This window comes from Callospermophilus lateralis, chromosome 2 (genome assembly GCF_048772815.1).
Source record: "Callospermophilus lateralis isolate mCalLat2 chromosome 2, mCalLat2.hap1, whole genome shotgun sequence".
NCBI lineage: Eukaryota > Metazoa > Chordata > Mammalia > Rodentia > Sciuridae > Callospermophilus > Callospermophilus lateralis.
Genome location: NC_135306.1, coordinates 149,585,402 through 149,609,381, shown reverse-complemented (window position 1 = coordinate 149,609,381; position 23,980 = coordinate 149,585,402). Strand labels below are relative to the sequence as shown.

The window sequence follows — 23,980 nt, the reverse complement described above, 5'->3', positions numbered from 1 at the left end:
TGAGTTCGATCCCCAGTACCGCAAAATAAATAAATAAATAATGAATTAAAATGTTTAAAATGCTGTCAGATAATGGAGGGCTGTGTGATGTGCCAGGGCAGCAATGAGAAGGGAGCCCACCCCTGTTATAGGTGGTGGAGAGGGTTTCACAGATAGTACTAGTCCAACAGGATGAAAAGGAATTAATTGCCTGGATGATGACAGGCAAATGGGGTTTTCCTGGCAGAAGGTATCTATGTGTACCAAGATTTGCAGGTGGAAAATAGTTTGAATTCCAAAAATGATGAAACGCTTCGGATGGTTGGGACTGCCAGGTTGTGAAAGCCTGTGCATGTCATACAAAGAAAATTTAGCCACTCTCCTCTAAAAACCCAATAGAAGTTTTAAAGGTTATGATACTAGTAATAACAATAGCAACTGTAAAATAATAAATACTAAGTTCTTCATGTTGGCAACTGTCCCAAGCATCCTACATGTACTAACTCCCCTGGTGGTGGCCTCCAGCAGTGGGGGAGAGGGAAGAGATGTGGGGGAGGTGTCAGGGATAAGACACAGTCCATTGCAAGTGTACAGAAATACAATGGAGTTTTGTATACTGATCTTGTATCCTGTCATCTTGCTGAACCTGTTTATTAGATCTACTGATGCTTTTGATTTCTTATGATTTTATAGATTTTATTATTTTATACTATCTGAAAATAGTTTACTTCTTCTATTTCAATTTGGATGATTTTTAAAAATCTTTCATTGTAAATGGACAAAATACCTTCATTTTGTTTATTTTTTTTTTTAATCTGGTGCTGAGGATTGAATCCAGTGCCTCACAAATGAGGGTCAAGCACTCTACCACTGAGCCACAATCCCAGCCCCTTTTTTTCTTTCTTTCCTTGTTTTATTGAACCTAATTGACGGGGGTGGTACTTCTAGTATAATGTTGAATAGAAGTGACAAGAAAAGACAACGTGTTCTTATTCCAGGTCTTGGTAAAAGGGCTTTCAGTCTTCCATCATTAGCTGATGTTAGCTTTAGGGTTGGGTGTTTTTGTTTTTGTTTTGTGTCAATGTTCTACTCCCAGTTTGTTGTGTTGTTAATCTGGTGAATGTATTTTCTGTATGTATTGAGATGATCTTGTGGTTTTGTCCTTTATTTTCTTAATATGCTGTGTTATATTGACTGATTTTTGTATGTTTGAACCAACTTTGCATTCCTAAAATAAATGCTTATTGGTCATAGTATGTGATCATTATTTATTTATTTATTTTTGTATGTGGTGCTGGCAATTTGTTATGGATTGAATATGAGGTGTTACTCCCACCCCCAAATCTCATGTTAGACAATGGAGGAATGGTCAGAGGTGAAATGATTAGCTTATGAGAGTTATAACCTAACCAGTGGACTGACCCAGTTGATGTATTAATAATTTGAAAGGATTACTGGCTGGTAATTATAGGCAGTTGGGGCATGGCTGGAGGAAATAGGGAAAAGGTGTCCTTGGGGATAATATATATTGTCCCCAGCTCCTCGTGCCCTCTCTCTGCTTCCTGTCTGTCATGAGCTGAGCAGCTTTCCTCTGCCACACCCTTCCACCATGATGTTCTGCCTCACCTCAAATCCGGAGCAATACAGCCGGCCAACCATGGAGTCAACCTCCAAAACTGTGATTCCAAAATAAATTTTTTCTCCTCTAAGTTGTTATTGTTAGGTATTTTGATCACAGTAACAAACAGCTAAGTAACACAGGATCTAACCCTGGGGCTTGAGCATGCTAGGCAGGCACTCCATCACTGAGCTACATCCCATACCCCTCACAGTGTATAATCTTGATCAAATGTTGCAGGGTTTGGTTTGCTAAAATTTTGTTGAGGATTTTTATGACTATGTTCATAAAGTAAGTTCTTGTGTTATCTTTGTCTGCTTTTGCTATCAAGATAATATTGAGGGGCTGGGGATGTGGCTCAAGTGGTAGCACACTTACCTGGAATGTGTGCGGCCCGGGTTCGATCCTCAGCACTACATACAAACAAAGATGTTGTGTCCGCCAAGAACTAAAAAATAAATATTAAGAAAAATTCTCTCTCTCTCTCTCTCTCTCTCTCTCTCTCTCTCTCTCTTTAAAAAAAAAAAAAGATAATATTGATCTCGGGGCTGGGACTGTCGCTCAGTGGTAGAGCACTCGCCTGGCACGTGTGAGGCACTGGGTTCAATCCTTAGCATCGCATAAAAATGAACAAATAAAATAAAAAGCATGCTTAAAAGTAATTAATTAATAATAAATAAATTAATAAATAATAGGGCCCTTGTCTCGCATGTGTGAGGCACTGGGTTCGATTGTAAGCATATAAATAAAATAAAATAAAGGCCTATTGATAACTAAAAAAAAATTTTTTAAAGTATTGTGCAGCTAAAAAAAAAAGATAATAATGGTCTCTGAGAAAGACTTGGGAACGGTTCCCTCCTTTTCTATATTTTGGAAGAGTTTGTGAAGGATTAAAATTCATTCTTCTTTACACATTTGGAGTAATTCACCTTAAAGTCATTTAAGCCTTGGCTTCTTTTAGGAAATTATTATTATTATTGATTCAATTTTGTTAGCAATTTTAGAGCAAGACTGTTGGCAATGAATCTTCTTGATTTTCTTTCATCTGAGAATGCTTTTATTTCACTTTTATTCCTGATGTTTATTTTCACTGAATGTAGACTTCCGGGTTAGCAATATTTTTCTTTTAGTGCTTTAAAAATGTCCTGGCCTCATAGTTTCTGACAAGAAATTCAGTTACTTGAATCATTGTTATTCTATTTATAATGCATCATTTTTCCCTGGCTAGTTTCAAGACTTTTCTTTGTCTTTATTTTTTAGCAGTTTGATTATGATATGGATGTCATAGATTTCTTTGAGTTGATCCTGTTTGGGATTCACTGAACTTAGTTCTGTACGTGTGTGTCTTTTATCAAATTTGGGAAATATTTAGGCATTATTTCCTCAAAAACTTTTTCCTCTCCTAGAATTCTTTTTTAAAATTTTTTTGGTTTTTTAGTTATACATGGACATAATATCTTTATTTTTGTTTACTTATTTTTATGTGGTGCTGAGGATTGAACTCAGTGTCTCACACGTGCAAGGCAAGCACTTTGCCACTGAGCTACAACCCCAGTCCCCTCTTTTAGAATTCTAATGACATGAATTTGATATTGCTTCACAAGTCCCTGTAGCTCTGATCATTAATTTTTTTTTCATTTAGATTAAATAATTTCTATTTTCAAGTTCACTGACTCTTCTTTCCTCTGTCATTTCTATTCTTCTGTTGAATTCATCATGATTTTTTAATTTTGGTTATTAAACTTTCAGTTCTGACATTTCCATTTAGTTCCTCTTTAAATCGGCTATATTTTGTTGATACTTTCTTTTCATTAATTTCAAGAATATTAACTCTTGCTTCTTAGAGCATTTTATAACATTTATCTTAACATCTTCAACAAGTTCAAAGTTTGTGTTCTTTCTTCATTGACAGCTATTGATTGCTTTTTCATGCTAATTGAGATTTCCTGGATCTTTTTATGCAGAGTAATTTTGGATTAAATACTAGACATTTGAACATTACAAATGTCTAAAGCTTGTCTAAATCTTTAGAGAAATATTAATATCCTTGTTTAAGTATACCATTTGGCCTGCTTGGATTGAGGGCACAAGTCCTGGTCTACCTCTGTGGTTGTGGTCAGTTCAGTTTTCAATGCCTTTGCAATTCCATTCAGACCTGTGCACAGCCATTAGCTGGTTTTGGATGTAGACAGTGTTCTGCCTCAGTACTCAAACCTTTGGTATACCCTTCAATGTCAAATCCATGTATGCATAGCTTAGTGAATTCAGGAATTACGGGGTTGCTCTCCCAAGGTCTTCCCTGTGATCAGTCTGATACTTGTCAGTCCCTTGAAGTTCCTACATTTGGTCTGGCCAGAAACCAGAGATTTCATTTACCCACTATGCTATGTGCTTCTTGAGACCACACATATCCAAGGCCAAATGGCATGACAGAGCCCTCAAATGCCTGCTCCATGCATTCTGTCCGGATTTTATAACTACACACAGTGGGTCAGACAGGGTAGAATGCATCTGTTTCATCTTTCCCACAACCAGAATGTCCCACAATATTTTGTTTAAATTCCCCATCAGGTAAGACTTTAAGTCACTTTAAGTAACAGCAGGGCTCCAAGTTTAACTAAAACTGAATCAAACTAAAATTTAGCTAAATTAATCTACAAATACAAATCATTATATGACATTAGAATATTTTCCTAGTGCAGTTAGCTTTGTGAGAGCTCAACTTCCTGTTTGTTACTTAGCAAGGTAGTGGTTTTTTATTTTGTTTGAAACCTGTATTATTAGACCATCCCTTTCTGAATGTCAAAAAAAAAAAAAAAATGAAAATGTTTGTGAGCTTCGAGGCCCTTTGTTGGGGGTGGGGAGGAAGAAAGATTGATGTAGAAGTAAAAAGATTGAGGAAAAGATGAAGATTTCCAAGGAAAAGAGAACTTCTTCTCCAAGATTAATCCTCACCCTCAGGTTTAGCGGGGCCACCCTCCCGGCTCATGCCACTTCAGCCATGCTGGCCTTTGGCCTTGTCATTTCTTGCTCCTGCCAAGTCTTTCTTGATTCATGTGTAACTTCTGACTAACTCATCATTTTCTCAGGGACATTTTATTTGTCTGCAGACTAGATTCAAGTCTCCATATTATTCAAAATGCTCCCTGTATTTATTTCCCTTGGGAATGTTTGTTACAATCATATGTTTTTATTTGTATAGTTAATGGCTGCCTGCCCCACTAGATCTTAAACTTCATGCAGGCAGGACTGAATCTAGCAGAGTGCCTGGCAACAGTAGGTACACATTTAAAAGAATAGAATAAATAAATTAGAGAGGGTATTTGAAACAAACCCATTCATCAATCTCTTATCAAGGATTCCCTATGTGCCAATCCTCTGCCAGATCTTTTATAATATTTATCTTCTTTATTTCTCATCATAAACCTATGAGGTACTGTCCTTTTATTTTGTACAATTGAGAAAATTAGTTTATTGAATTAAGGGACTCAGTTGCAAAATGGTGAAGGTTGAAATGGAACCCAGGGTCTCTGCTCTTCTTGCCCCAGTCTCATTTCTTCAGGTGGCTCATTATTAATCCTGGATCAGCTTCCTTTCTACATCCAAGGAGAGTTTGGGCGGTGGGGCTCAGTTCTGCTCACCTCTCAGTTTTCCCCTCTGTGTTAAGAAGGGATTGTGTTTTGCAGTCTGGTCCACAGTCCATTTGTATCTGAATCTTAAGGGGAAAGGTAGATTTTCTTATGAAAACAATCAGATTCCTGGACTCCATCCAAACTCATCAAATCAGAATGTAGGGGTGAGGGAGATAGACTAAGTCCAGGAATCTGCATTTTAACAGACTTTAGGGGTGTTTCTTATCCACATTAGAGTTAAGAATACTTCACAAGGTGTTCTTAGTTCATTAGATTTCAAAGTTTCTTCTAGATTTGACAGCCTTTGCTTCTAAGACAATAAATTTGGAGGACATGCCTTTGTGCCCCATCATCTTTTTTTTAAATTCTTTTAGTTGTTGATAGATCTTATTTTATTTATTTATACATGGTGCTGAGAATTGAACCCAGTACTTCACACATGCCAGGCAAGCGCGCTACCGCTTGAGCCACATCCTCAGCACCCCCCTGTCATCTTTTATAGAGCCTAGAACTCAATGTGTTTTGTGACCAAATACATCTGGATTTGGAAGAAACAGATTCAAGTGTCTGCTTAGGTGTTTTCTTTTCCATCTGTGGTTCCTCAGGAAAATACTTAAATTCTTTGACTTTTAGAATTACCATTGTTAAGATGGAAATAATAACAGTCCCTATCCTGGCTCCCAACAACAGACATAGAATATAAATTACATTATGTTTGTGGAAGTTGCTATGATAATCCCAAGTTGAAGAACTACAGGTATAAGTAGACACCAACAGGGGTCACCCAGTCCTTCAAACTCGCAGACGGCTCAGATACAGGTTTCTCCAGCAACTGGATGGAAAAACAAACACTTTAGAAATCACATTCCCATTCAAAGTAGATATGGGATTTCCAAAGAAATAACATGATTTTTAAAGGAGAATCTGAGGCATTCCCATAGTGCCCCCTGGTGGAACCCTTTATTTTATCTTAATTTTATTTTTGTCCTTTAAAAGCTAATGTGTGTCCTTGTCATACATTTGCTATTGGCTTAGTCAAGAGATTAATTTATTAATCCCTCCATATCCACGGGTTCCACATTTATGGATTCAACCAACTATGTATTAAAAATGCTCAGAAAAAGTTGTGTCTACACTGAACATGTACACACCTTTTTCTTGCCATTATCTTTTAAACAATGTAGTATGTATTATACATAGCATTTGCATTGTGTTAAGTATTATAGGTGATCTAGAAATAACTTAAATATATGGAAGGATTTATTCAGGCTGTATGCAAATAATTTGCCATTTTATATGAGGGATTTGAGTATCTGCAGATTTGAGTATCTGCTGGAATCCTGGAACCAGTCCCCCATGAATACTGAGGGACAATTGTACATACCTATTCTTCACCAAGACTAGGAACTTTATTGTGGAATACCTCTTAGTCGCCAGAGTCTGGCATTCCCTCATTTATGCATTAATTCAACCACGACTGAGCATCCCTGATGCTCATGCTGTGTCTATTCCAGGGATATAGCAGAAGAATCAGGTGGACAGCCTGCCCTCAGAACCCTTCTAGTCAAGGAGTGGAAATAGACAAGTAAACAGCCAATCATAGCAGTGATGCATGCTATGAAGAAGAAAGTACAGGGGACTATGGAAAGCAACTTTCTTTGGCCAAAACTCAGTAATCTCTTTTGAAAAACAGGATGTCACATGGAGAGATGGATAGCACAAAATAGGACATGAAGTATAAACAAGAGCCAGATGATGAAGAGGCTCCTCTACTAACAAATTTGAATTTTACTCCATGGTTAATGGGAACAACCCTACAGTTTTAGAAGAATGTTATAATTAGACTTCTGTTTCTAAAAGGTCATGCTGGATACAGTGGGTAGAGCTGATTGGAGGAGCAGAACTGGAAGACAGTTGGGAAGCTGCAGCACATTCTAGATAAGGAATTACTGTTAGATCAGGAGAGATGCATAGGGATTTAAAACACATTGGTAAGATTCCATTTCTTGCCCTGGGTGGAGGTTCTAAAGGGTTTCATTCTTTATACCTTGCATTTATATTACACAAATTCTTCAGTATATGTGAAACTGTTCACTTAAAAGCATAAAGTTTACTGGAAAAACTACCATATACTTTTAATATATACAGATACCACATAAATTCAAAAGACTGGGAAGAAAGGATGCCACCAACTTCATGATGAGGGTGGCCTCTGAGGAGGTGTGGGAGATTGTGAAGACAGTCATGGTTGTCATGGTTGCACGTTCACACCTTTTGCTGAATGATTTTGTATCCCCTGCCCCCTCTATTAAGGGGAAGCCTGTGACTATACCAACTGCTGAGAATGTGAAGAAACTGGAATGCTCATACACCAGCCAGTATAAATGTCAAATGGCAGAACTTTGGAAAAGTTTGGCAGTTTTTCAAAAAGTGAAACATACCCCTGTCATATGATCCACCTATTTAACTCTTCAGTCTCTACTCAAGAGGAAAAGCCAAGTCTATGTCTAAAGAAGAACATAGTAATATCCCAGACTGGAAGCAACCAAAATATTGGTAAATAGAAATTGGGATACACAGATTCACTAGAATACTACTCAGCAATGAAAAGAATATTGAAATAGACCAATATGACTTAATCTTGAAATAATAATAATGCTGCAAAAAAAATCCAGACAAAAAAGAATACTCTGTGATTTCATTTATATAAACTTCCAGAAAATGCAAACTAATCAATAGTGATCAAAACCAAATCAGTGATTGCTTGAGGGCATGCATAAAAGTTGGGCTGGGAGAGGAGGATATTGCAAAGGTCACAGAATACTTTCGGGAGTGATGAATATGTTCATTCTCTGGTTTGTGGTTATGGTTTCATGGTCATATATATATGTCAACATTTATCAAATTATGTATGATATGTGAGCTTTATGGCCTATCAATTATACTTCAATAAAATTATTAAAAATGGGAGGAAAAAAGAGATGAAGTCTATTTCCCCTTGAATCTGGGAAGGCCTTTTGCTTACTTTAGCCAATACTTTGCAACAGAAGGGGCAGAGTGCCAGGCCTGAGCTTAGGCCTCTGGAGACTCGGCCTGCTGTGGCTATTTCTTTGGAACCCTGTCCAGGCACCTATGTGCCCCGGCCTGGGCTAGCCTGCTGCAAAATGAGAGAACATGGGGCAGAGCTCAGCCACGCCAGCTGAGGTCTTATCAAACTAAACCATACTAAACTGAACTGCCAGGTGGACCTATGATTGGTAAGCAAATTCCAACCTGTCTCAGTCGAAATTGCTATTTGGACCAGGTGAGGTGTCCAGAAGAACCACCCAGCCGGTCTCAGTCAAAATTGCCAATTCACATAACTGGGAAATATAGAAATAGTTGCTGTTCTAAGCCACCAAGCTCTTCAGTTGTTTGTTTTGCAGCAGAAGTTGACTGATAGAGAAAGGGGTGTCTCAAAGTGAGATCCTACCTTTTTCTAAAAAAAAAAAAAAAAAAAAAAAAGCCTAAAATTTGTGGCATTGGCTGTTGGGATAGGGCATGGGTGGAGACTGGAAAAATGGCAAACAGTGAAGTCTGGAAGAATGGTGAGGAAATTCTTACCAGAGGCTAGAGAAATGGCAACCTGTGTCTTATAGTGACAAAGCGGTTGCCAACTACAGTAACTTGGAAGATCCTGGGAAAGGCACTTTAAAATTTTTTGGTCTAGCTAAGGAGATCTCCAAACAGAATGTTGAAAGTATCAGTTGGATGTTTGTAGCTGATGTGACACTTTATAACAGGGAGAGGAATAAGAGCTAAAGCTGACTGCTAAAGAGCTGGCCTGTTTGCAAAAAGAATTCAGAGAGAGCAGGCAGAATTTGATAGATTAAAAAACTAAAACTCAGCCAGATACTGTGACATGTACCTGTAGTCCCCTCTGCTCAGGAGGTTGAGGTGGAGGATCACTTGATCTCAGAAGTTTGAGGACAGCCTGGACAACATAGTGAGAGCCTGTCTCAAAAATAAAATAAATAAATAAATAAATAAATAAATAAAACTCCTTTTCATCTTACAGTTCTGGCAAGCAAAGGTCCCTATAGTAAAATACGTCCTGCTAATCTAGTTCATCCAAGGTGTGGCTGTAAAACATTTTATAAAGACCTTTTAAAGAATTAAAGTGTTGCCTAGTAGGTTCCTAGACAAAAGGGATTCTTGGAATCTCAAGAATAAGATCCTACAAAAGCCCACTTTTAAAATAGCATTGATAAAATTGAGCAAGATGTCTAAAAAACAATTGTGTATCATTTGGAATATGGAATAGACTAGATACATAAAGAGCCCACAACATTTTAAAGTGAGTTGTACATGTGAAAGCATCACCAGCCTCATCAAAAGGAACTGAAATTATTCAAATTGCTACTCAGCTACCAACATATGCCACTTCTTCAAAAATAGCCAAGGAGGGTTATATATAATGGACAGTGTTCCAGAGGGTGGAGTTAAGAACCAGAGATCCACGGACTAAGAAACCACTTCCCAAGAGTGGAACTTAGGCCTTGGCAAGAAATAGTTGCTCTCCAAGGACAGGGGAACCTGGAAATATTTAAATTATTATGCTTGAGGATGATCATGTGCCTCTTATTCCTCCCCCTGTTTTTTTTTTGGATGAGAGTCTATTGAGGTTATCCTACCTCTATCCATTGTATATTAAGGGTATATGGGGCAATGTGTCTTTTAAATTCATATTGTCAATATTAGAAAGTACAGCATCCATCAAGTCACATACAAACCTATGCAGATTATAAGATCCTAGGCTTCAAGCCTGATAATATAATTGCAAGAGATTTTGGGGGTCCTGGAATAAAGGAAAATGTTTTTCCTGTGGGAGTAATGTGAACAACTATGGTCATAGAGTGAAGTGCGGTAGATTTTACAAATGGACATGATCTTTTTTTTTTAATATTTATTTTTTAGTTTTCGGTGAACACAACATCTTTATTTTTTAGTTGTATGTGGTGGTGAGGATCGAACCCAGCGCCCCATGCATGCCAGGCAAGCGCGCTACCACTCCAGCCACATCCCCAGCTGCTGGATGCTATCTTTTAATCTTCCCTGAATCTATGTTCTTTGAGTTGTGACTTTGTAGTATCACCCATTAAGAAGTGGAGACTATTTCTCCTCCTCTTCAATCTGAACTGATTTTGTGATATTTTTTTTTTTTTTTTGCCAATGGAATGCAATAGAAGAATGGCATGGGGTCTGTGCCTAAGACTCCAGGTGCATTGCATGTTTTGGCTCTTTCTTTTGAACTTCTGTCCAGTTGTTCACATGAACAACCCTGAGCTAACCTATTGGGAGGCCAAGAGATTGCATGAAACAGAAATGAGCCATCCAGTCGAGGCTATATGAGATTATCCTGCACTCAGCCAATTTAGCAACTGACCTCAGACCCATGAATGTCCCAGCCAAGGCCAGAACAACTTAGCCAAGCTCAACACAAATTGTTGACTTGCAGAATTGTGAGCTATATAAATGCTTGCTGTTTTAAACCACTAAGTCTTTGGGGGTGGTTTGCTATTCGGCAAAAGTTAACCAATTAAAATACATCTAAACAATAGAAGGGTCAAGTCAGGGGATTGGATAGGGAGGGATTTAAAAGGAAAGGAAAATATGTGGGACAAATGAGAAAGAGTGCTGACATTTGTTGTCCGAGGTGGTAAGTGGATGGGTATTTGTTATATTCTTCCACCTGATTTTTTAAAGTTTCATCATAAAAAAATTAAATCATATTTTTAAAATGAAGAGACTAAATGTTGGAGTTCTCTTTTTTTCTCCATATTCACATTTCCATGGCTTTAAATACTTCTGTATATTGATAACTTTCGAATTTATATCTCTAGCTCTGACTTCTCATTCAAGCTCCGGACTCATTTTCTACTCGACATCTACATTAAGTGTCTCTTAAGAATCTCAAATATAATATGTTTAAAATTATTTAATCTTCCCCTCTGTGGTAGCTAGTCGCCACAATGTCCCCGGTGAGACCCAGCATCTGATGTTCACACTCTACATAGTCTCTTCCCCACATTTAATCTGTGTAATTATAGAATTCACCAAAAACGACAGTGTGACTTCCAAGGCTAGGTCACAAGACATTGTGGCTTGTGTCTTGCTCTTTCTTTGTATCATCCACTTTGGAGAAAGCCAGCTGCTCAGTCATGAGGATACTCAAGCAACCCTATAGATGGGAAACTGAGGCCTCTTGCCACAGCCACATGAATGAGCCATCTGGGAAGCTGATTCTCCAGTCATCATTCCACCTTTTTTTAAAAAAAAAATTAATGTTTTTTAAACTTGTTTATAGACCTTTATTTATTTATTTATATGTGGTACTGAGAATCGAACCCAGTGCCTCACACATGCCAGGCAAGTGTGCTAACACTGAGCCCCAGCCCCAGCCCCAGCCCACATTCCACCTTTTTATGATTGCATCCCCTGTTGACATCTGATGGCAGTCTTGTAAAATCATCTGCATCCATATTCATATTCTTAATTCATTGAAATACCAGGGCTTCCAATTTTATCCTCATAGCAGTTGGCCAGGAGCCTTGGTTCCTTACCATATGAGACTTTCCATGGAACAACTGGCTTTACCCAGAGCAAATGGTCGGAAAAAGGGCAACCAAGATGGAAGCCACAGTGTCTTTTATAACCTAATTTGGTGTGGCATGCCATCACTTCTGCCAGGCAGAATTCATTGGGGACCCTCTTGGAGCACAGCCATCACATTGCTCAAAGTCTTGTAACTAGTAGTAATTGATGTGGGGTGGATTTGAACCAATATTCTCTGACATCACAACCTGTGTTCATAACCACTACAGGGCAGGTAAAGAAGGAAAAGGGAGATGGATTTTATATGCATTCTACAGTAAAACTCCACAAGAACTGTATTGAGTTGACAACCATAGCTGGCTGGGCCAAGGTTATTGAAGGGGAAGGTGAGATATAGCAGGCAACTCCAACTTCAGAAACTAGAAGGTGGAGGATAGCTTTCAGACATACTGAGTTTTCTCTTCAGCTACCACTAAAGGGTCAACTAGAATCCTTACTGCCATCACAAAGTCTCTGTCAGGAATTCCCAACCAGGAATTGTTTCCAGGTAGTACCAAGCCACAGTCAGGGCTGGGCAGATGTGGATAGTACAACCATACTTAAAACCGAAGGCTGGCTCCATTACCCTAAAATCATATGACTATATTTCATAATTTTAATGAAATAATTCTCACCTCCATTCTGTTGAATCAGAAAGGGGTTTCCACATTTTTAGAAAGCACCAGATACTAAATTCAAGTCAGGGGAAGAGAGGGAGAGAGAAGAAATAATGAACCACAGCCCATGGTGACAATCATAGAGCAGAGGGAGCAAGGTTGATAGCATGATGGTGGTGGGCGCATCAGCAGAGAAAAAGAAAAGAAGCTTGGATCTGGACAGAGGAGGGTTGAAGTGCCTGGGGGTAGCCAGGTGGGGATGACTTGAAAGTCACTGGATGTGTGGCTCTGAAGCCCGGAGAGAAAGACTGGGCTAAAAATACAGATAGGGAAGTTGTCAACTTCAGAGTGAATTGGAATTTGAAAGTGTGTTTAGAATTGGAACAGCTGTTGATTGAAATTGGAGATCCATGCCCTAGTGTCTCCAGAAAGCTGCTTCCTGCTTTCTCTGTTCTCTCTCCTGGCTCTGCCATGCCTCTCCAACTTTCTCTGTGACCAACACCTGCTTGTCCTGTAAGGCATGACTCTAGCCCCTGCTCTTCTTTAAGATCCTCCTGGGCCTAGCACAGTTTCCCTTCCTCTGTCCTGTGCCATTTTGTACTTAGTTCTACTAGAGCACTTCTAATGCACCTTAAGTGTTTTTGTCTTCTCAAAGGTGTGGGTTACATCTTAGCAACTTTGTATTCACTGTCCTGCTCCTTAGGCTAGCAGACATTAATACAGAAGGAGAACCTGGGGACCCAGGTCAGCTACCATCCCTGTGACCACTGGGAAATTGCTTCTCTCTGGGCCTTAGTATTCTCTCATATAGAAAGAAGTAGGGAGGTTTCCATCTGGCTGGAAGACTACGATTCTTGGAATGATTTTACCTAGCCATCCGTAGGTCGTAGAGGAGGAAGCTACAGAGTGGGAAGAAGGTGCCTTGGATTTGTCAGGAATCCACTCTGTGGACTCAAGTCATTCCAACCTGACTCTCAGGCTTTCCTGACTGTAGAGAGAAACGTTGGAACTGAATTTGGAATTCTGCTAGAAGACAGGAGTTCCTTGTCTGCCAGGGGTAAGCATGCACATGTGGGGAGGGCCAACAACTGGAAGCAGTTCATCAGATCCAGCTGTGCCTTTATTTTTTTCTGTCCTCATTCCCTGCCCACAGGGGAATCCGCTCTCCTGCCACTCAACTTTCCATTACTCACCTCAGATTAGCTTAAGCCTGGCTGGAAGTGGCTATCGAGTCTCAGGACCTCCTGTTCCCCACTCGTCACTCCTACAGCTATCTCCTGTGTTTTGAGTGGACTTGATTTGCATACCATGTGCCCCTCCCCATCATGCAGTTTACTCACAGTCTTACCTGTTTTTAAAAACAGCTCAAATTCCACTTCAGTTCAAACTTTTATTATTTATTCAGTTAGTGGCTCATTATTTGCTTTGGCTTGGTTCTGGGCACTTAGGTTCTGAAGAGAGTCAGCTAGTTCCAGCCTCAGGGAACCCACAACAGGAAACACTGTGTCAGAAGTGGCAAAGGGACCTGAGGAAGTAGAGGCAGGGGATTGCCCAGCTTGGTTTGGGGTAATAGGCAGGCTTTGGGGGAAGGGACAATGTTTGAGTAAAGGAGGAGGAGGAAGAGTTGAAGAAGAGTCCCACAGCATGCTGCAGGCTGAAGCCCCTCTGTCTACCCCATGTCAGGCAGAAGTCCCACCTTTCTCTACTTTGGGTCAGCTCCACCATTTCCAGGGGATTATATTAATTTCTGGACCTAACAAACTGTCTACAGGGTGATAAAGAAAATGAAGTTACCCCAAACTGATCATATAGGGAACCAGTAGCTGAATTATAGATATTTAGACTAAAGTAGGAAGACTGAATTAAAGAAAACAGACTTTTGTAAAACACTGAGTTTTCAAGTACAACCAAAGCATAGAAGCTTCAGAAGGCAAGTTTCAGCTGAACTTGAGAAAGAACTCCACTGGGGGATGGGGTTGTAGCTCAGTGGTAGAGCATTTGCCTAGCACATGTGAGGCACTGAGTTTGATCCTCAGCACCGCATACAAATAAATAAAATAAAGGTATGTGTTTATCTACAAAAAAAAAAAAAAAAAAAGAAAAGAAAGAAAGAACTCTACTGGACTTTAAGAGGGAACCAACTTGTCTTTGCAAATCAGTCCTGGAAACCAGAAAACACATCCACATTTGGTAGTCATATTGAAGGAAATGAGGAGCATTGGTTAAGATGGCTCTTTCCAGTGTGGATCCATTGCACCCCGTCTCCTATAATCCCTGCACACTCTCATCACCTGCTGACTGAAGGCCAAGCTCCACAGCACAGTACAGGGCCTCTGCCACTGTCCAGTCGCATTCCTCTCCATGATCAGCCTCATGTTCCAGAAGCAACACCAAGCCACTTGTTCTCTGAATGCACTTGCTGTTTCTGTGTTTAAAACAACTCCCTACCCCGCTTTGCCTAGAATTTACTTATTTGGGACATTAATTCTCCCGGTTTATCTTAATGGAAGGATACCTAGTGGCTCCTCCCTCTGCCATACAGAAGGGAGCTGGGGGAATCCAATTCTTCCCTTACCAGCCAGCAGGCAGGTGTGGGACTACATCCACCTTTTCTCAAGATAGGCCTTCTCTTGAAGACCTCTGAATTCAAACTCATAAGGGGTTTATAAAGGTGATATATCTGGGGTTGTGGGGAGAGCGGGAATGGTGTTCTGAACAGTCCATGCAGGCAATGGTTGCTATCTCTTTTTTCCTACTATTCAGCCTTCTGGGGTGCCCTTTGTTTCTACCCACTTTCAGGTTAATTAATACACATTTATAAAACAAATGAATAAAGCAGAGGGATATAGGTCAAATCCTTAATTTAAAACAAATTACATGTAATATTGGACCACTTAATTATTAGACCCAAAGGCAAAGAGAAGGAAAAAAAGATATAGAGGAGAATAATAAAATTATAATGAGGAAGTGCTAGTTCAAGGAGGACAGGTGGTGAATAATAAATTTTCATTATCATCCTCCCTCTAAAACTTCTTAATTTATACATCTACCAACTCCTCTCCTTTGGGAGTGATAACAGTCCTATTAGGTTGATTTAGCCTATTTGTCTCTGTTTATGTGGGTCTCAAATCAATGACCTTGTCCTTACCTATAAAGAATGTTAAAAAACTTGTCGATTTGCACGTATCTAGTGCAGGAGAAATCAAAGATGACCTAGAGGTTTCAAACCAGGAAGATGAAAAGCTCCTAAGGGACATTAGGAAAAAACCATTGAGCCTGAGATTTCAGCAGGATGTATACTATGGGTAAAGATGACCCAGTGGCAGCAAGAAGCCTTTGAACAGGTGGTGTTGCTCCTGAGCATTTCGTACCACGTGCAACTCTGCACATGCAGAATGAAGGACTTTTGTCTGCAAGAAAAAACATGAAATGGGTTCATCCATTCAAAAAAATATTTATTGAGCACCTACTGGGTGCTAGGCAGTGGTCTAGTGAAAAAGCTACTCTCAGGAAGACAGATGATAACTACTACTTAAATTCATTTGTTCCCTTGTTTATATGCTATAAAGAATAATAGTTAACGAAGGGGTTAAAAAATAGCATCAAAATGGTTCTCAGAGTCTTCAGTTAAGGTGGTGATAGAAGCACCTTGTGGAATACTACTGTCACTCCTCTTTCCTTTTGAGCTTGATCAGGGGTGAGACAGACAGTGGAGATCAGAACCACAGTCGTAACCACCCCTGGAGACTCATTCTCCACCACTTTTGCATCACACATCTATAGTTGCTACCTTGATGGATTTCCAAACCTTTAATTTTACTATGTTATTATGGAAGTTAAATGCTAACATTAGGAAACAACTAGATCTGCTGAGGGAGAAAAAAAAAAAGAAAACTGTAAGGACTCTAGCATTAGCTTTTACTTCTAGGACATCAGATGAGTCAATCAGGAAATATTTACTGAGGGCTCACAGCCAGAATATTTAGACTCAATAGTAGATACTAGTGTATGTCATGCATAAATTTCAAGAACTTTTTCAGTTTGTGAACTGCACAGTATCTAAGATAATAAAAATTACACAGAAACTCAAGCTTATGAAGAGACCTGTTTATTACTGATTAATACTTTATTTGGCTAAAACCACAAGAAATCCACACACAAATACATAAAGTGCAAATTCTCATAGGCAGTATTTATAATACACCCTGGTATTTTGTTGGGGAAAATGAGATGTTGACAGAAATTGTTAAAATAAGGGCACAATTTTGAACTACTTCTACATACTTAGTCAAAAAAATAATTCATTCTTAACTGTACATATTTTACCTGGTATTTTCAATGATGTATACCACGAGTTTATTCTAACCTATAACAAGACCTCACCATATATAGATGCAGATTCTTGCCTGAGTGGCACATGATGAATCATAATGCTGGACAAATATATACCAAATAGTACCAAATTAGTCGTGACACATTTGGAAGGTAGTACTAATAGGCTCAAAATGGTGCTTAGACTAGTGATAGTAAGCCTAGAGAGATACATTCTGAGCCTTCCTGGTCAACACCTTGCTTTTGATGTAAAGTGCTAACATTATATACAATTTTCACATAGAAAAATGCTCTGCTCTCTCAAAAGAAGCTGAGTATTTAAGGGTATGCGTTCTTAGTAAATATCACTTATTATAAATTTCAGTAATGAGAGTCATTAAAAACTGAATTAGAAAGTCAAAATTTTAATTACTTTTTAAAACTATTTGTGTCTTTAAAGTAATATTGTTTAGTTACCGAGCTTAGGTAGGTAGTGTGGATAGGAAAAATAATGAGCCATGATTCTCACTCTTAGGGAGCTGACAGGTGTTTGCTCCTTCGTCAAGGAATGCCAAGAAATTGAAGAGAACAAACAGGCCAACACCTCAGACTATCTTGTAAGGTTCAAATATAACATAAATGTTGCAGGTTAGTTTAACTGGGGGTTAATATTTTAGGAGGTCAGCTTCTAAAGGGCAGGGAATATCCTAGATATTTTCTATGCTTATGTTTCTCACACTAGAGTCAGTTGTGTACCTGGGATATGCAGCAATTGGGGTGGGGGCAATGAAGGAGAAAATTGAGAGGCCATGTGATAAACACGGTGCTCCTTTCTGGTATACCAGTCTTTCATTCAAGATTGAAGATTTCATTTTTATATTAAATAATTTTATTAGGAGAAGGCAAAATTAAAGCCAGAACACGAAATTTCATCATCAGTGGTAGGCTGCTTCCGATTTTGCTCTCAGGCCTCCTTCCCCTTCCTTCATGCTCCTCTGATTTAGGGTTCTGCTGGTGAAAAAAAACTGAGAAGCAAATTCTAGATATGTCCCTTTGCCCCATATAAATGGCCACTTTATTCATTCTTGTAGGTTCTCTTCTTTAAGTACACAGTCTTGACTTAACCAAGAGGAAAGATACCTTAGTGAATGTAATAGTATATGAATATTTTAAAATAACCAATTATCAACATTAACTATGTTTCCAAATGGAACTAAAGTCATGTTTTGTAGAGTCAAACAATGAACCAGCCTCTTCTTTTTATTTAGTCTTATGATTAATGGTAAAATGCTTTGAGAGACAAATATAAGAAATATTTCCTCAAATTGTGCACTTTGGCTGCCCAAAATACAAGGAAATCTCAAATGAAATGCTAGAACAAGTGACCATTTTGGTTAGAATGACTACTTCCTCATCAGTTTCTAGAGTAAGCTCAGAAAACAAGTGAATTGTAAAAAGCTATAATAAATTAACATATAGTAGTATCCAGATAGACTAAAACAGGCTATGAAATAGATCAAAATTACTTCTTATAAGAAATCTTAAATATTTTGATAATAGTAACAAAATTTTAAAAGTTCATAAACAGTTTATGAATAAGTTTAAAGCACTCTGAATGAAAACAGTTAAATTTCTTATCAGTGAGGTAATAGGGCAAAAGCTTTTCACAGTAACAAAATGTAGACGAGTGTGTGTGGCAAAAGAGGGAGGTAGAGAGAAAAAGGCATAAAATTAAATGTATCCAAGAGAAATTTGGATTTTTCAAGCATTACAAACACCAGTGGAATACAACTTAAAAAACAACAACAATATCAGCAGTTCATAGAACAATTTCCCCATCATCCTCCAGCTAACATTCTGTTGCATCAATTTCAGAAGCATCCTGCTTAAGAAATGGAAGATCTATTCTCCTAAATGTCCAATCTCTCAGATCCTCTCTGTGGAAGTTTGTACATCTAAATATCAATATTTTATATTTAAAGCAAAAACCTCAAATATCCTATAACACTATACATTCTTCAAGATGAACACACTTGTGTTCAAGTCTCAATTCATTTTCGAGGTCAAATTAAAAATAACATCCAAGCAGGTCTTTATTCATTGCATTCACACATATACTATTCAAAACACACAAAAAATATCTTTTGAGCTAAAGTTGTCTAGATGTGGAGTGAAACCCAAATGATACTGTTAGTGTTCTTTACAACATCATTTTTGTTCCAACTTGAATTTGAAAAAAAAAATGTGCTGGAAGGAAGGAACCTTCAAAAAGTCATTTAGTATCCCTTAATATTTTTAAAAAACTATTTCCTTAAAAGAATAGATTTTTATGACAATCTCTGCCGAAGTTCTTAAACATTTCCTGCTGCCTATTTTTTTTTTTAATCCCAAATTCCCTCTGGTCTATCTTCACTAGAGAAGGAAAATGGTATAGCAATAGTACTTCTTATTTTGAGTCCTTCAACAAAAACATTGATTAATGACTAATAACTTAGTGTAAATGATCTCAATGGCTTTCTTTTCTCTGGAGTTAAATGAACCTAAATTCTTGAATTTTTTCTTGGAGTTCTTATTTGTATAAAAATTAAATGTATCCATGCAGAATTTGAATTTTTTCTGTAGTTTATTCTTTTTTATTTTTGCTCTGTCTCCTCCCAAGTTCTCCCATGATTCTGACACAAAACCTAGCAGGAACTGATTCCATAATAGGGATACTTTTTCTCAGTTCCCAAAACTTGAATAATAAAAGTAAACAATAGGTTCACTGCCTGCTCATCATAACAACAAATAAACACAAGTAAACAACCTTATACACACTTTATTTTCTGCCTTTATGGTGTTAGGTTTGTCCTTCATAAGAAGCATTTTATGTACTGTCTTATTGCCCTTTATATTGTTTAATTTTTATTTCTAATTTATGCTTTGATCTTGTCCTACTTCTTTTCTTTTCCCCAAAGCTTCAGAAAATACCAGTTTTGATTTATGCGCAGAATGAGAATATACGTATTTCCACGATATTAAAAAAAAAAAAATGGCCCAAGGCTGAGACCCTAGGCCTGCATTTGTCTCTTGGGAGTCTCTGAATGTATCCTGTTAGGCAAGGTGCACAATGTCACATTCATGTTAATATTATGCTCAGACAGACTCAAGAGTGTGGACAGAATCAGATAGTTCCTTAGATCTATATAATTCAGGAACCTTTATAAAATTTTGTTAATTTTAACTTTAGATTTAGAATTTTGAGATGAGAATCCAAGCTTCAATGACTTTTCACCTTAAGATGACTTACATGTTGCTTTATATTAAAGCAAGCAAATGAAACTATTTTCTTCATAAAAGGACAATCATGACATGGCTTTAGTGGTTCTGAATGGGTTGTTGTATCACTTTAAATTCATTTCAAATATTTTATGACAATCTCTGAAACACAGATACCAAAACCAAATATACATGTTTTTCATATATATATATATATATAACATTGTTCATACTTTGTAGAATATATGCCATTTCCTAAGTTACAATCTACATTACTAAAAGCCAATAAAACAAAAAATGTTTTATACATTTTTAAATAAAAATTCTACACAAACTCATTCATAAAATGGTGTTCTACATATAGTTACCTGTCTATTATCTGGAGTCATACAAGATCCACTATAAGAAAGCAAGGAAGGAACAAATTAACAATAGTGGCAATACTATAATTTAAAAGTTATGTTTGGATTATATCAGCTCAAAAGTTGATAACAAGCTGTAACAAACCAAACCATGACATTCTAATTAGTTCAAACTTTATATCTTTGTCATTATTATGTTTAGGAAATAATTTCTCTAATATCATTGCTATCTCCCATAGGCAACCTGTTTAGGTGATTACACCCAAGGCCTTGTTATTCTTACCTCCTAATTATGCCATCTGTATTCTGCAAACTGTACAAGAGAAAATACATCTTAAGAAGATTAAACTATTTCTGCACTGAATCTTTTCAGAAGATTGTAGAATCAACCAAAAATGACTTTCCTAAATAACGGTTTTCCATATTAAAAAAGATAAATAGTCCTCATGTAATCAAAAATTCCCTAGAAGTCAGCACGATGTTAGTTTTAAACAGTAATTTTAGGGTTTCATTAATACTTAAAATCTGGGTGCTTTATTTTTTAGTAAAATTAACATTATTTCATCAGCTAAAGAATAAATTTACTTACAAACAGGTTATTCACATGTTAGACTGTCAAACTGAGAGCTCATTTATAGTTCTCCTTTTTTTCCTTTACCTAAAGATTAAGATAACTGATGTAATTCTAACTTGAAAACTCTTGACTATAGTTATATTAAGCCTTCTTTTATTAAGACCTTCTCTGATAGGGCTGGGAGTATAGCTAAGTTGGCAGAGCGTTTACCTTGCATGCACAAGGCCCTGGGTTCTATCCCCAGCACCTCCCCAACTACCACCACCAAGAAAAAAAAAATCATAGGATTTTTTAAATCAACAAACCCATTTGATATAGAGGAAGCACCCATAAAGTTTGGAAGATTTTTTTCTTAACTATCTGAAAATTGACTGATAAAATGATATTCAATTCAGGAACATTGTTTGAGTTCATACCATTCTCTTGAGAAGGCACTGAGAAATTTGACAAGAACAAAGCCACTAGGAGTGTTGCCACTATTGTTCTATGTTTAGTAAACATCAAAGTTTTTAATACATACAGTAAATTTACACTGCACCAAAAGGGCACCTGAAGCAGAGGTGCAAACCCACATATTGTAACATCTGTCCTAAACTAGAAGTACTAAATACCCTATTTCAAATACTCTAATTTATAAGTTAATACTCATGATACAACAATGACACTTTTCCATAATGCTCTAGGAAGAGTATTATTTTCTTGCCAATTTTAGTAATTAATTACCTTAGCTACCAGTGTAATTACATAACATTTATCTATTTACCCCATTTTTTAAACCATGCTATACACAGTTACAAGATACAGAACTACACTTAATCACACTACAATAAGAAAACTCACTTTTATATTGTTGTTTTGCTTTAAAGTCAGCACGATATTAGTTTTAAACAGTAATGATATATCACTATAATATTTTAATGTTATGATTTTCATTCAAGATTATGAAAAACTTGAATTTCATTTCCCTCCAGACATTTTACTTTCAAATTGATACTTTTCATTTAGTCAGCTGAACAAATGAAAAAGAAAAGGAAAAAAAAAAAGGAAAAAGATACTTGGCCAGATGAGATAGAGAAGGCTGACACGAGGTTCAACACATTGAGTCTTGGGTTGTCTGTTCCATATGCCAGTGCAAAGTCATGACATGCCGAGGTGCCCTACACAGAACGCCAGATCAGTCCGTTCTTACTAGGCTCAAGAAAATTCTCTATCAGAGCTTCAATGAGTTTCTTCAATTCTTCTTCTAGCAACGCAGTATCACTAAGAAAAAAAGATTAAGAGTTTTGAAATTCTCTATTTAATAGATTTAAAGTTTGTTTTAATTATTTTTTACTTTGGAGAGGGCATATATCTGATGTAATGATTAAATAATTGATAAACAAAAGAGAAATTTGCTCAGTTAAAACTACCCCCTCAAATAAAATAACACACAAAGAAAACAACATGATCATAAACTGAAATTGAACTTCATTAATAGTAATTCCTTGGCACATGATAAAGAATGAATTACAGTATGTCTAAATGATTCTCTTGGGTCAGGCAATTTAACAACTTTAAATATCAATAAGAGTATTATAATAGAATGGCTTCCTAAAATGCTTTGAAGGAGACTCAGCTAAGGTGTTGTGGGATAATATGACTATCCTTCAGGTTGTTGGTAGCAGAAGAATGAGGTGTTTTAAAAAACAGATACACAAACTTACAAGTAAGCCCTTCAAAATTGTCACTGAGGAGCCTCTTTCAAACAGCCTTCATAGTCATCTTATCAGCTATACAATAAATTAGCTATTACTTTGATATCCATTCTTTGTTTTTAACCAAATATAGCATTAGCTGATTTGGTTAACTTTCAATACTTCTCTGAATGACTTTAGGAGGTCTTTTTTCCTCCCCCAATGGAAATAAAATCTTTTTTTTTTTAAAGAGAGAGTGAGAGAGGAGAGAGAGAGAATTTTAATATTTATTTTTTAGTTATTGGCGGATACAACATCTTTGTTTGTATGTGGTGCTGAGGATCGAACCCGGGCCGCACGCATGCCAGGCGAGCGCGCTACCGCTTGAGCCACATCCCCAGCCCGGAAATAAAATCTTAAGGCAAAGATTTAGGAAAATACAAAATAATGTGCCCTAGTTGGGTTCTGAAGGCTATTTCAAAAAATACATTGGCCATTAACAACAAAATTAATACTATTTTCAATAAGTTTAAATAGTCTTTGGTTTATTAAACATGTTAACAATTTGTGACATAGTCATAATTTGTACCCTTAGAAAGAAATTAACTAGGCAGATTGTGTCAAACCAAATTGGACACAGAAAACAAATATTTGGCAACAAACACATTATTTATTGATCATTTCTTTAGGCTCATCATATAATAATTAAAGCTTAGAAAATCTTCTCAAGAATAGAAATTTACTATGACTTTGAAATTCAGTTCTGCAAAATACAGCTTCTTTGGGAAACCGTTCCTCAAAAGGTTAAACTTAGAGTAATATGACCCAACAATTTCAATCCTACATATATATTCGAGAGAAATGAAAACATATATCCACACACAAATAGCTGTTCACAACTGTTCATAACAGTACTATTCATAATAAGCAAAAGTGTAAATCATTTGAACATCCACTGATGAATGGATTAAAAAATGTGGTATATCCACAGAATGGACTATTCAGGGTGAAAATAATACATTTTTCTAAAAAGTGAATAAAGTACTAACTCGTGTTATTAACACTGATAAACCTGGAAAAACATGATAAGATGCCAGTCACAAAGGACCACATATTGTATGATTTCATTCATTTGAAATGTTCAGAATATGCAGATCTATAGGGAAAGACAGTAGACTAGTGGCTGCTTAGGGCTGTGAGGGAGGGAAATGGGAATTGATTTCTACTGAATATGGGGCTTCTTTTGGGGGTGATTCTAAAATTGATAGTAGTGACAGTCACACAAACTCTGCATATATTGAAATACACTGAATCATACATTTT

At 37.2% G+C, this 23,980-nt stretch overlaps 1 protein-coding gene across 3 annotated transcripts in view; it reads right to left on the bottom strand.

The window, feature by feature from the left end:
• Positions 1 to 16,571: 16,571 nt before the first annotated feature.
• Positions 16,572 to 23,980, bottom strand: part of Pgm2l1 (phosphoglucomutase 2 like 1) — a 62,901-nt gene continuing 55,492 nt past the window's right edge. For all 3 annotated transcript variants that reach the window (XM_076846645.2, XM_076846646.2, XM_077108839.1), the window contains one exon: positions 16,572 to 22,244. In XM_076846645.2, coding sequence (XP_076702760.2) covers positions 22,142 to 22,244 — 103 coding nt within the window. In that variant the 3' untranslated portion in view covers positions 16,572 to 22,141. The remainder of the gene's footprint in view (positions 22,245 to 23,980) is intronic.